Genomic DNA, 13,385 nt, shown 5'->3' with positions numbered 1-13,385 from the left:
GTTGGTCCGGACGGCGCGCGTTCATGTGACTCATCGCAGACTCGCACTCACTCGGACTTGTCCAGATAAAAACACACAAGTTGTAAGGAAGATGAATAGTGAAATACACGCGAAATGAAATAAAGTCCATGTAACGGTAACTTACTTCTTTTCTCTGAGGTGAATCAATAAACATCTGTCAACTGTCGTCAAATAAAGGGAACTCTCTGTAACAAAAGTAAATGAAGTTACACGGATTATTTTATTATTATTTCTAAGCGTTATATTTTATGTCAATTTTTAGAAATATTTTATTACTTACCTCTAATAAAACAGTTTGACGTTGCCTCGTCTGCGTCCGTTTCGCATTTGAAATCTTGAATACCGCGCTTTGATTTGATTGGCGGTTGGCAGCCAGCTTTAAGTTGCATTACTGCCACCTAATGGATTGGATTGTGGCGCATAAAAAACCCTCTGAATTCTCTCTATTAACCTGTATTCTTAGGTGATTCATTAAATGTATGCAAATTCTATATGATTTGAATCATAATTATAAAGAATATAAAATCATAAATCATATAAATAATTATAATTTAAATATTTAATTATAATTTGAAAGTACTTTGCTTTAAAAAAAAATAAAAAATAATTTAATATCAAATATATATCTGGATGACCACAATAATTATAAAGACATTCATTGGAGCATTTATTCATTATCAGTCTCTGGCTGAATGTGCTCCTCTAGCTATAGCCAAAAACAGCTAGCTAATGAACACATTATTAGCAGCAGTAATAGTAGTAGTATGTTTTTAATGATTAAATGCAACAACTACTACTGTTACTGCTGCTAATAATATCCTGCTGGTTTATCTGACTTCTATCTAATGGTAACAGTTCTATGTTAATCTACACACTCTGCAAACAGTTTTATTTGTTTATTTATTGGTGCTGCTAGTGGTGATGAGTTCACAAAATTAACAGAATTTATTGTTTGATGTGCTCAATACATTTCAGGAAAATGTGCCAAGTATTGAATGAGGGATTGACAGTCTAAGTTCCACTAGTGAAATGCTGACCAAAAATCAACATTGATTCAATATTTTTTATTTCAACACAGAAAAGCATTGAATTATCAACATTGATCCAATATTATTTAGCACTGATTTTTCAACCTCAACCAAAATGATGATTCTGATGGAATTTCAACATTGAATCAATGTCACCTTGCTATCTGGGATACATATAAGCAGACTAGAATTTATGTTACATTTCATTCGCTACAATCAAGAAATCAAGTCTAATGTTTCCAAAGTATTTATAGTAGAAAAACTGCAAAAAACAACCTGAAATAATGTCAAGTTTTATATTAATCAAATGAGAGCTTGTCTATTAAGAAAATATATCATGTTTTTACTATAGTAAATATAGTTTAACAGTAGCGTTTTCTAATTAAACAACAGTAGCCTCACATTTACAATTGTCAGTGACTCCATGAAATGTACTTTAACATCATAAAACCATAACATGTAATATACTTTCAGTACAATATTCGAAATTAGTGATTCGAAACAGACAAATGATTCAATTGACTCGGAGTTTCTGATAAAATGATTCTTGATTCTGATACTCGCTCAAAATAACCTGCATACACGTTAGATAAGGCATAACAATGTTCCGGTCAATGTTAATGAATCAACTTCATATCGTTCGTAAAACTACAAAACAGACTCGACTGGTTGCATTGATGTAAACACTGTAAATGTTTAAAAACACCAACCTTTCTTCAGCAGAATCACAACAGATCCAGTGGAGCAGCGCAGGCGTGTGACGTCACATGGCCACTCCAAAATAAAAGTCCCATTCATTCGGCTATACACATACATGTTGGCTAGAACCATTTCTAACCATTTATTAATACAAAAATCATGTAGAACATTTTTTTTTTCAAAAACAACAAATTAACCATAGTTTTAAAACAAATAAAACCAAAAACATGGTTACTATAATTAAACGGTAGCCACAAATTAACCATAGTTTAACCATGATTACAGCTGGAGATAACAGCTGGAGAGCTAAGCACAGAGGCTGCCATCTGCGGGGCCATCTTGATTTGAAGTGTTATAAATGTGCATTAAAAAAAACAGAATAATATTAATAGATTTACAATGTTAATAGCTTTTGAAATGCATCATTATATGGGTACGAAATTATATTCTATATACAACATTTCTATTATGTGTGTTTGTAATTCTAGAGAGAAGTGCACCAATGGACTTTTATTTGCTCTGGTGATGTGACGTCATAAAGATGTGCTCCTCATCTGTTGTGATTCATGTGAAGAAAGGTTTGTGGTTTTAATGTTTTTTATTCTTTGGACATTGTTGCATCAATAAAGCGTTTTTACAAGCTATGTAAAATAAATGTGATGCTTTATTTAGTGTTAGTGAAAACGTAGCCTTTCAGTAACAGAGAAGGTGCATCTCAGTTCGCTATCAAATTCCTATTTAAGCATTTATAAACCATTTGATTAAGGATTTAAATATATCTGTATTTTAAAGTCTTTTAAAAAGTGTTTAAAAGGACGATATCAACAGTTACTTTCACTTTCATTAATGACGACAGTAGGTTGCCAGATCCCGGTTCTGCACATCACAGATAGCACTCTTTCATTAAACAGACGTCTGATGTGCGTGTTAATATGGAAGACATATTTATTGTTCATCCAGAATATATACGCTGAAAATTTCCAACCATTTCAGCTAAAACGTTAAACTTTCACCTGTAAAAGGAGTCAAGAAAAAAAAAGGTATATTGTTCTTTAAATTAGTATTATTGGACATAAAAATGACCAAACATTTTTTTTACATCACTGCTTGTATAATCGATTTTAATAACTGGAAATGCATCAACATATGGGTACGAAATTCGATTTTATATACAACATTTCTATGTGTTTGTGATTTTGGAGAAGGGTGTACGAATGGGACTTTTAATTTGCTCTGGTGATGTGACGCCATAAAGACGCGCCCCGCTCTTCATCTGTTGTGATTCATCTGAAGAAAGGTTTGTAGTTTTCTGTTTTTAATTAATGCCAACTGTTAGATCAATTAAAGCGTTTTTACACGATATACAAAATAAATGCAGTATTCTTGAATGTAATAGTGTAATGTTTTATTTAGTGTTATTTAAATAAAGCGTTATAGCCTTCAGTAACAGAGAAGGTGCGTCTCATTTCTCTCTCTATATCATGAATCAATCGTGTGATGATAAGAAGTGATGAGAGAAACTGAGAATCCGATTCATTTGAATCAAATCATTTGTGAAATGATTCAGTGATTCGATTCAGCGGCACGCGGACTACAAACGACTACAACAAACACAAACGAGTGAATCACAACCGAGAATGGGTTCATGAAAGGGTAATATATTAGATATGATGTATAAATAATTACTAAATGTAAATTAACAATAGCCTACCTAAATGTAAACGGCTGTGTAATTTGTATATATTTATAATCAAGTCTATTAACTCTCACTTTGACTGTCTAAATCTTAGATTTAGTTTGCTTTGATTTTTCTTTCTATTAATTATTCTCATCTTAAACAGGACAGAGTGTTCAAACACAGAAAAACTCCTGGAGATTCAACAGAGATCCATGTGACACTTTTATAAAGATGGCGTTTATTAAAGAGGAGAGAGAAGACATGAAGATTGAAGAAACATTCAGAGTCAAACATGAAGATACTGAGGAACAAAGAAAGATGGAGTTTATTAAAGAGGAGAATGAAGACATGAAGATTGAGGAAACATTCAAAGTCAAACATGAAGATACTGAGGAACAAAGAAAGATGGATTTTATTAAAGAGGAGAGTGAAGACATGAAGATTGAAGAAACATTCAGAGTCAAACATGAAGATACTGAGGAACAAACAGGTTGGTTTTTTATTCTCAAAGCTGAAATGAATTGTTTTTGTGAATAATGTCACACAAGTGTAAAAATGTTTTGACATTTGACAGAAGTGTTGAGACCACATGACAAATACTAACGCTGCTTTCACACTGGCCATATGTTATTATAGCATCATGTACTTAAGTTGTAACAATAATATGGAATTAGCCTAAACAATATTTGAAAGTTAGTTTATTTTTGTAAAATTAAACCCAATATCTGCTTCTAATATTAAAAACATTTGATTTCTAGCACTTCAAGCAAACCTTGAAATGTGAGTAATATTTGGCTACTGCATGCTGTCTACATTTGTTCATTTAAAGGTATTTGGTAATCAAATAAAACGCCAGTGGACACTAAAGCTACATCTTAATTAATTCCCATACAACTGAAAAGTATTTGTTTAAACATTTTCTCTGTCCACACCACTGATCTATATAATGACTGGATTGCTCATTGCGTTCTAAACTGCCGTTAGGCAGTGAAGCCACCGGAAGTGTTCGATCCGCCATCTTACTATTCCCTACCTGCAGAGAGCGCCATTGAGTCACATGTAAATTGCTGACCTAAAATCACCCAATTTGAAGCGTATCTTTCATACATGATTAGTTTTTAGGATATGTGTATGTAAATTCATTTTTACTTAAGATGTTTTCTGGAATGTTTATGGTCTTTTCAGGCTGGATAAGCGATATATTGAAATCGTTCAGGTGGGTGTGTCAGCTGCGTACTTACAGAGATATATCTGGTATTAGTATCTGAAATTGATTTGATTATACAGTAAATAATACAATACAAATCTCTGTTACTATATTGCTCATTGTATTGAAATTCAAATCTATGAAATAAAGCTTTTGTCTTTCCGTACCATTTGTAGTCAGTGGTATATTCTCCGAGTTGTGTATTTTTAATGTGCCTGATTGAGCAACATCTATTTCAGACTCTTCAGATAAGCAAATTCTGTAATGATTTACTAACATTACCGTTTCCATCTGAGTAAAATGCTGTGTATGTTGAATTAATTATTAATTTAACGAACAAAGCATTACCTGCTTCGAAATGAATACTGTTAAGTATTTTTGAAACATGCAGTTAGTCTACTGTACGAATATAAACAACAAAACGACATAAACCGTGAATAACTGTACTAAGATCGTCCGATGTTTATGTTTAACTATGTATGTGACTGTAATGTAGGCTATGAACGTACATTTTTAATAAGCAGAGGGAATTCCCAACAGTAAACAAATAACCGTTTACATGCTTAGGGTGTTTGCATTGTGAAAATGTACAGTGAGACTTCAGATATAAAAACGTTGACTTGTTATGCGATGTTTTCTCAATGAAATATTATAATTTCCTATTTACTCAATAGAATGTATGCGAATACTAGGGAATACTAATATGGCGGCGCGGTGGCTTCACTTTTATGACGTCATGAGCAATCCAGTTCTCTATTATAGATCAGTGGTCCGCACTAGTGTTGTCAAGCATTTTCCAAAAGTTTCTCATCCACACTGAAATGTCAGAAAATGTTAAATTCGCCTTACTGCGAATGCGTAAAAACTCATAAAAGCTCACTGAGACTGTACAAGTGGAACCGATTATATATTTTCCTGCAATTCTTCTCGTGAGATCATTTATTTTTAGTAAAATATCTATTTTTGGTTATTTTTAGAACAAGACCATGTAGGCCATACAGAAAAACTGTACAAAATAAGGGGAAAATGTAAATGCTGTAAATATAAAGCACAAAAAGAAACAAAAACAAACATATAGGTTAAATTTAGATGCATTTATGTGAGGTGTTGATTGTAATGTCTAAGTTGTACACCTTTATATCTTATATAAAGTAGTTTTTTTTTTTTCCAAAAAGAAGGGGAAAATTAGGAAGAACATAAACTTCTCTCTCTTTCAACTCGCTCCCTTTTTTAGTGGAGTGATCCACACAGCCGATTTAGCACGTTTTACGCCGGATGCCCTTCCTGCCGCAACCCATCCCTGAGAGTGCATTAACTCATGCAACCCCAGTGCTGGGACACACTCACTCAGTCAGGAAAGAAGATAAAACAAAATATATAAAATAAATAGATAAAGAGAGGAAATATAGAAAATAATTCAAATTATATTAATACAATCAGGTGAATAAATTGATGACCGCTCATCAGGAGCATCAGAGTGGAGCATAGTTATAAAGGCGGTACTGTATTTTAACACTAGAATGATATAAACTGTGAGGTGATGGAAGGGGTATGTAAACAAAATGCTGTGCTTTGGCATTTGATTAACTGTACCCCACATTTTTAAAGTGACATTAAAAAAAGCAAGTACTTCTGACCAGCCAAATTTACTTTTAGTATAAAAACCCTTAAATGTGAGTAAACTGTCAAATGACATCAAGTTAACAAACATTTTGTGGTCCAAACTTACTGCATCCACTCCAACTTTCGTGGCCGATTCTGATTTTTCAGAAAGTGTGACTTGCCGATTCAGATTTTTGCCAATTCAGAAAAAAAAAAAAAAACTGTAATCAAAGCATATACAAAAATATTTTCTTCAGTTATAAATAAAATATTACTAACAAAAATGTACTCTTCTTCAATGAATTTTGTTATTGAAGAATTTTTTAAACATTAATTACAGGATCGTCTCACAACAATAACTGTAATAACAGGTAGAAATAACAATGCCAGTACTAAATGCTATTATTTGAGCATTAATGGCACATTTTTCTTTATAAAGATAAGCATTTCTGCCTTGTCAACAGTTAATCCAGCGGTACTACACTTCGGAGCGTTCATTCACATATTTGCCAATACATACAGCGTCTTTACACACAGATGAAATTTCACGTCTCGCACGCTTTAATGACCTTCAAATAGAACATATACGCTCGCTGTGAACTATTAGATTGAAGTGAGCATATACAGTATGTTTAATTTGAAGCTGTGTGTGAAGACGCTGTATGCGGTGACGTATCGCAAATATGTGAATGAATGTTCTGAAGTGTAGTAAACTTCAACTGATTTCCCCTGCTCAGAGAGTAGGGAGCAATGTGCAGTCGTGGCCAAAAGTTTTGAGAATTACATAAATATTGGAAATTGGAAAAGTTGCTGCTTAAGTTTTTATAATAGCAATTTGCATATACTCCAGAATGTTATGAAGAGTGATCAGATGAATTGCATAGTCCTTCTTCGCCATGAAAATTAACCTAATCCCGAAAAAAACCTTTCCACTGCATTGTTAAGAAGGCTTCTGGGCGTCCAAGAAAGTCCAGCAAGCCCCAGGATGGTCTCCTAAAGAGGATTCAGCTGTGGGATCGGAGTGCCACCAGTGCAGAGCTTGCTCAGGAATGGCAGCAGGCAGGTGTGAGCGCATCTGTGCGCACAGTGAGGCCAAGACTTTTGGAAGATGGCCTGGTGTCAAGAAGGGCAGCAAAGAAGCCACTTCTCTCCAAAAAAAACATCAGGGACAGATTGATCTTCTGCAAAAAGTATGGCGAACGGACTGCTGAGGACTGTGGCAAAGACATATTCTCAGATGAAGCCTCTTTCCGATTGTTTGGGGCATCTGGAAAAAGGCTTGTCCGGAGAAGAAAAGGTGAGCGCTACCATCAGTCCTGTGTCATGCCAACAGTAAAGCATCCTGAGACCATTCATGTGTGGGGTTGCTTCTCATCCAAGGGAGTGGGCTCACTCACAATTTTGCCCGAAAACACAGCCATGAATAAAGAATGGTACCAAAACACCCTCCAACAGCAACTTCTTCCAACAATCCAACAACAGTTTGGTGAAGAACAATGCATTTTCCAGTTAGTTGAGAGCATGCCCAGTCGAATTGCAGAGGTCCTGAAAAAGAAAGGCCGACACTGCAAATACTGACTCTTTGCATAAATGTCATGTAAGTAAGGGATAATGTACAGGCAGCCGGTAGTTATCGCAGAAATAAGCCCCGACAGTGTGATCAGGGTCTTGTATCACACTGAAGGGGCTTATTTCGCGATAACTACAGGCTGCCTGTACATTATCCCGCTTATTCCACGGCTACTTGCCACATGAGGAAAAAAACTGGACATGAATATGAATTTGAAACCTTTTATTGGCATATTTGTTTTAAATTAACATTTTTATCCTTCCCCGAAACAATATAGTACCTCGTGACTAACTTTCAAACTATGTAAGTTAGTAAGACAATTTAAATAGTTTAATGTCTAAATTTTCCATTGTTAATTGTGGTTGTCCAGTGTTTGTCACAAGATGGCGCCAAACGGTAATCTTTGTTGGCACGGAGGGATTTTAAACATACAAGTAGTACCGGCTATGCGTTATTACTTTGGAGCGGTGATTATTTGAAAAGAACGAACCTGCAAATGTCTCAACTGACCAATCAGAATCAAGCATTCCAAAGAGCCGTGTAATAATTGTCGATAAAAGCCTTTGATTATATTTCAGTACATCACAGAAACAACTGAAACAAAGATCTAAAAGCAGTTTAGCAGCAAACTTTGTGAAAACTAATATTTGTGTCATTCTCAAAACTTTTGGCCACGACTGTACACTATTCAGGGACCATGTCAATCGGAACACAGTTCATTCAAGGAGCTTACTTCTAATGAGTTGGTCATCTGAATCAGGTGTGTTAGCTAAGAGAGATGCATATTCAGCTGAGTGATGGTGTTTTAAGTGTCTTGTTAGATTTGTTGTTCCGAACGTTTTTGTGGTTGTTTCCCCACTTTATTATTTGACTACGGTCACGATCCGGGCCGATCATGCAAAAAATTGGCCGATTTCGATCACTAGCCAGTCAATTGGTGCATCTCTACTCTATACTTGTGTTTGATAAGATTGCTTCATTTACATAAGCACAGTGCTAACAGTCAGATATTCAAGACTTAGTTCACCCAAAAATGAAAATCAAAAATACGGTGACCCATACTCGAAATTGGTGCTCTGCATTTAACCCATCCAAGTGCACACACACAGCAGTGAGAAGTGAACAAACACAATTAGGTTTCCGGTGCCTTATTTAAGGGCACCTCAGTCATGGTATAGACCTTTTTCCTGAGAAAACGATGAGCGCCGCCATTACGAATTCTAACGTCAGATTGAATGCTTTTCTGTTCCGGTTTCCATAGGAACCCATTCAAATAGCGTCCATGTGTTTTTAATGTAGCTACCTTCCGCTGCTTCGTGTCGTCTACACACTCATTAAAGTGAGGCACTGACAAATGACGGTCATTGCAACATTGCCAAGTGATGGCGCTATGGAGCCATGTGCTTTTTAAAAACATTTTAATAGGTTTAACATTAGTTTATTAGCTCGGAATATACCCTAATTTGACTAGAAACAATGCAGACCGGAAATGCAAAGCATTCTTTCAGTTAAGAGTCGGACTTACTTCTGTGTTCAGGAAAAAGGTATATAGATGGTAGAAAGAGCACTGTTCGTTAAAAATCCCCACCTTCAATTCCTGCTGGTGCGAGAATCAAACCAGCGACCTTCGGGTTACAAGCCCGACTCTCTAACCATTAGACAGGTGTGTTAAATAAGAGACATGCAAAACTTGTAGAGCAGGGGATTAACTTGTATTGGTCTCTTTCTGCTTTAGACCTGATGCTGCTGAAAGAGGAAAGTGAAGAACTAAATGAAATAGAAGACAAATATCAGTACAAGAAACATGATTTCACTGGAGAAAATGTGTTTGGTTGCTCACAAACTAAAGAGACTACACAAAAGAGAGCTCAAAAGAAAGGATCTAGAAGTAATTTCATCTGCCAACAGTGTGGAACAATTTTCACAAATAAAGAAAGCCTTGAAATCCATTTAAGAATTCACACTGGAGAGAAGCCTTACACCTGCCATCAGTGTGGAAAGAATTTCTCTCAACAGAGAAACCTCAAAGCCCACATGAGCGCTCACACTGGAAGGAGAGATTTCAGCTGCCAACAATGTACCAAACGTTTCACAAGAAGAGGAACTCTTAATAGGCACAACAGAATTCACACTGGAGAGAAACCTTACACCTGCTCTCAATGTGGACTAAGTTTCACTCAAAATGGAACCCTTAGCAGACACATGAGAATTCACACCGGAGAAAAGCCTTACACCTGCAAACTGTGTGGAAATAGTTACAATCAAAAAGGAGCCCTTATAACCCACATGAGAATCCATAACGGAGTCAAGCCTTACACCTGCCAACATTGTGGAAAGAGTTTCTCCCTAAAGAGAAATCTTGAAGCCCACATGAAAATTCACACTGGAGAGAAACCTTACACCTGCCCTCAATGTGGACTAAGTTTCACTCAGAAAGGAAGCCTTAACAGACATGAGAATTCACACTGGAGAAAAGCCTTACACCTGCAAACTGTAGAGATAGTTTCAATCAAAAAGGAGCCCTTATAACCCACATGAGAATCCATACTGGAGAGAAGCCTTACACCTGCAAACTGTGGAAATAGTTGACCCATACTCAAAATTGAACTCATCCAAGGGCACCTCAGTCATGGTATTGAAAGTGTAAAGAGTGCTGTTCGTTCACAATCCCCACCTTCAATTCCTGCCGGTGTGGGAATCGAACAACGACCTTCAGGTTACAAGCCCAACTCTCTTACCATCTTAGGCCATGACTGCCTCATTAGAATTCACACAAGATAGAAGCCTTAAAGGGTTAGTTCACCCAAAAACAAAGACCTTCATTCATCTTCAAAACACAATTTAAAATATTGCTGACGAAATCCCAGAGGTCTCTGACTCTCTCATAAACAGCAAGGGTTCTACCACGATCAAGACACAGAAAAGTACTTAGTAGTCCATGTGACATCAATGGTCCAACTGTAATTGTACAAAAACTTTATTCTAATATTTTCATCTCTACTGCGTCACTTGTGGATGCAAGTTGATGAGAGTCCCACGATGCGCGTGGCAGCACCAGCACTGACCCAGATCCAGCATTATGATGAGGAACATGTTACATGTGGAGAGACTCATGCTGTATAAAAGCTATTGAAATCTAATGATTTGCATCAGTGGCACCACACAAATGTGTCTGAGTATACTTGTGAAAGTGCATCGACAAGTGATGCATTAGAGACGAAAATGTGGAATAAAGTCTTTATTTTAGTTTTATTTGCACAAAAAATTATTCTCGTAGCTTCCTAAAATTACAGTTGAACCACTGATTTCCCATGAACTACTTTGTCGATCGTCTTGGTACTTTTCTGGGCTTTTAACGTGGTAGTACCCTTGCTGTCTATGGGAGAGTCTGAGACATCTTAAAATATATCTTAAAATGTGTTCCAAAGATGAAAGAAAGTCTTACAGGTTTAAAACAATATGAGGGTGAGTAATTAATGACAGAATTTTAATTTTTGGGTGAACTAAACCTTTAAGCCTATATTATACTTTTGGCACATTTGAAGAAGTTTGTCGCATCCCGTACCAACACAATCCTTCTTTAAAACAATATAAAGGCAGCCAAATGTGCAATAATTGCTGGAGGGAAATTGCTCAGAGTTTGGACAAAGAAAAAAAGTGTGATAATGCGATTCAGAGTTATGCTTTTTGAGAATGAATGTAGTATTTGTTTTCCTAATGTTGTGTTAAATGTCCTGTGACTGTATGTTTGTTCAGTTGGCCCTATGAAAGTTTTTTTTTTTTTTTTTTTTTTTTTTTTCAAAATTGTTTTTTTTTCTGTTAAATTTTTTATTGACTGCTTTTAAATTTTTTTATGGTTAAATAAAATTGTATCAATAAAAAAAAATATGGCTAATTAATTAAAATCATGAAAATCTATACTATTTAACATTAATTTATTAAAGGTTTAACAAAAATTACATGTTAAGAGCCCTATGAAATGTACTTTTTTCTTGGTTAATTAAATAATTCTAATTCTTTGAATGCATACAAATGGCTTTCATTTACTCTTACAATAGGTTTGTTTTGTTTGTTTTTTTCCTCAGAAATTCTGCATTGTGTATTTACATTTTTCTATTTATCAAATAAAGGCATAAAATTAATTAATCATTTAATTAATTAAATTTGGCAAGTAATGGGGATTTAGTATTCAAATTAAAACCTGAAAGAAATATTGTGACTGTGCCTAAGTTTTATTAATTTGTCAATGGTAGTAGTATTAGTATAATGTACATTTTAAATATTAGTAATATACAGTATGTCACAAAAATGAGTACACACCTCACATTTCAGCCACCATTTTAGTATATCTTCTCAAGGGACAATACTATAGAAATGAATATTTATTATATTTTAGAGTAGTCTATGCACAGCTTGTATAGCAGTATAGATTGAAAATGAACATACAACCATTATTGTTAAAATAGCTGGCAAGTGAGTACACCTTAAGTAAACTTGTCCAAAGTGTCAATATTTTGTGTTAGCACCATTGTTATATGGCAGTGCCTTAATCATCCTGGGCGTGGAATTGACCAGAGCTGCTGGACATTAGACATTTACATTTACATTTAGGCATTTGGCAGACATATGGTGCTTGTCCACTTTCTGCTTGAGGATGCCCCTCAGCTGCTTAGGTTCAGGTCTGGAGACATACTTGGCCACCCCATCACCCCAGACCATGATGCACCACCACTATGCTTGACTGTAGGCAAGACACAATTTTCTTGGTACTCCTCACCAGGTCATCGCCACACATGCTGGACACCATCTGAGCCAAACAAGTTCATCTTAGTCTCATCAGAAAACAGGACATGGTTCTAGTAATTTATGCTCTTGGACAGGTTGTCTTCAACAAACTCTTTGTGGGCTTTCTTGTGAGCCAGCTTCAGATGAGGCTTCCTTCTGGGACGACGCCTATGTATATTGTGTGAGCACTGACAAGCTGACTTTCTACTTCTGCAACCTTTAATGCAATGCTGGCAGCACTCATGCATCTGTTTTTTGAAGCCAAGTTCTGCACCTGACGCACAGAACGAGTGCTCAGCTTCGTTGATCTACCCTTGCAAGGCATGTTCCGAATGAAACCCATCTTTGAAAACCTCTGTATGACCCTGACCAGTGTAGTGTAACTTGGTTTCAGGGTGTTACTGAACCTTTAATAGCCTTGGCCATCTTTGTGGAGAGCAACATTTCTAATTCTGTAATTCTCAGAGAGTTCTGCCATGAGGTACTTTTACCTGCTCTAGTACAAGATACACAACTTTGTATTGTCCTGTCAAGCAGACAAAAACAGAAACATGATGAATAGGACATGTAGCTTTGCATGGTTAAACAACATACTGCTGCACTCAAAAAAATAGCACTTTGGTTGAACATGATTTAATCATGGACAGTGTTTCCATGTGATTCCACCACATTATCTTAACAACAATGGATGATATTAAACCAACTTGAAAAATTTGTTTTCATTTAACATGAACGGATTACATTCACTAAACATGATCTAAATACTAATTTTTAACTTGAATTAATGGTTTTTAT

At 35.7% G+C, this 13,385-nt stretch overlaps 1 protein-coding gene across 1 annotated transcript; it reads left to right on the top strand.

The window, feature by feature from the left end:
- The first annotated feature begins 3,613 nt into the window (after nucleotides 1-3,613).
- Nucleotides 3,614-11,554, top strand: LOC141325603 (uncharacterized). Its single transcript, XM_073834380.1, has 2 exons — nucleotides 3,614-3,916; nucleotides 9,541-11,554. The coding sequence occupies exons 1-2, from the start codon at nucleotides 3,658-3,660 to the stop codon at nucleotides 10,332-10,334; spliced, it is 1,053 nt and encodes a 350-aa protein (XP_073690481.1). The 5' UTR covers nucleotides 3,614-3,657; the 3' UTR covers nucleotides 10,335-11,554.
- The last annotated feature ends 1,831 nt before the right edge of the window (nucleotides 11,555-13,385 follow it).

This window comes from Garra rufa, chromosome 2 (assembly GCF_049309525.1).
Source record: "Garra rufa chromosome 2, GarRuf1.0, whole genome shotgun sequence".
NCBI classification, from domain to species: Eukaryota; Metazoa; Chordata; class Actinopteri; order Cypriniformes; family Cyprinidae; genus Garra; species Garra rufa.
Note: the sequence above shows the minus strand (reverse complement) of the source record. Positions and strands in the feature narration are given on the sequence as shown.

Coding starts and splice junctions, on each gene's coding strand:
- LOC141325603 (XM_073834380.1), top strand. CDS start 3,658: ATGGCGTTTATTAAAGAGGAGAGAGAAGACATGAAGATTGAAGAAACA. Junction 3,917..9,540: donor AGATACTGAGGAACAAACAG/GTTGGTTTTTTA, acceptor TTTCTGCTTTAG/ACCTGATGCTGCTGAAAGAG.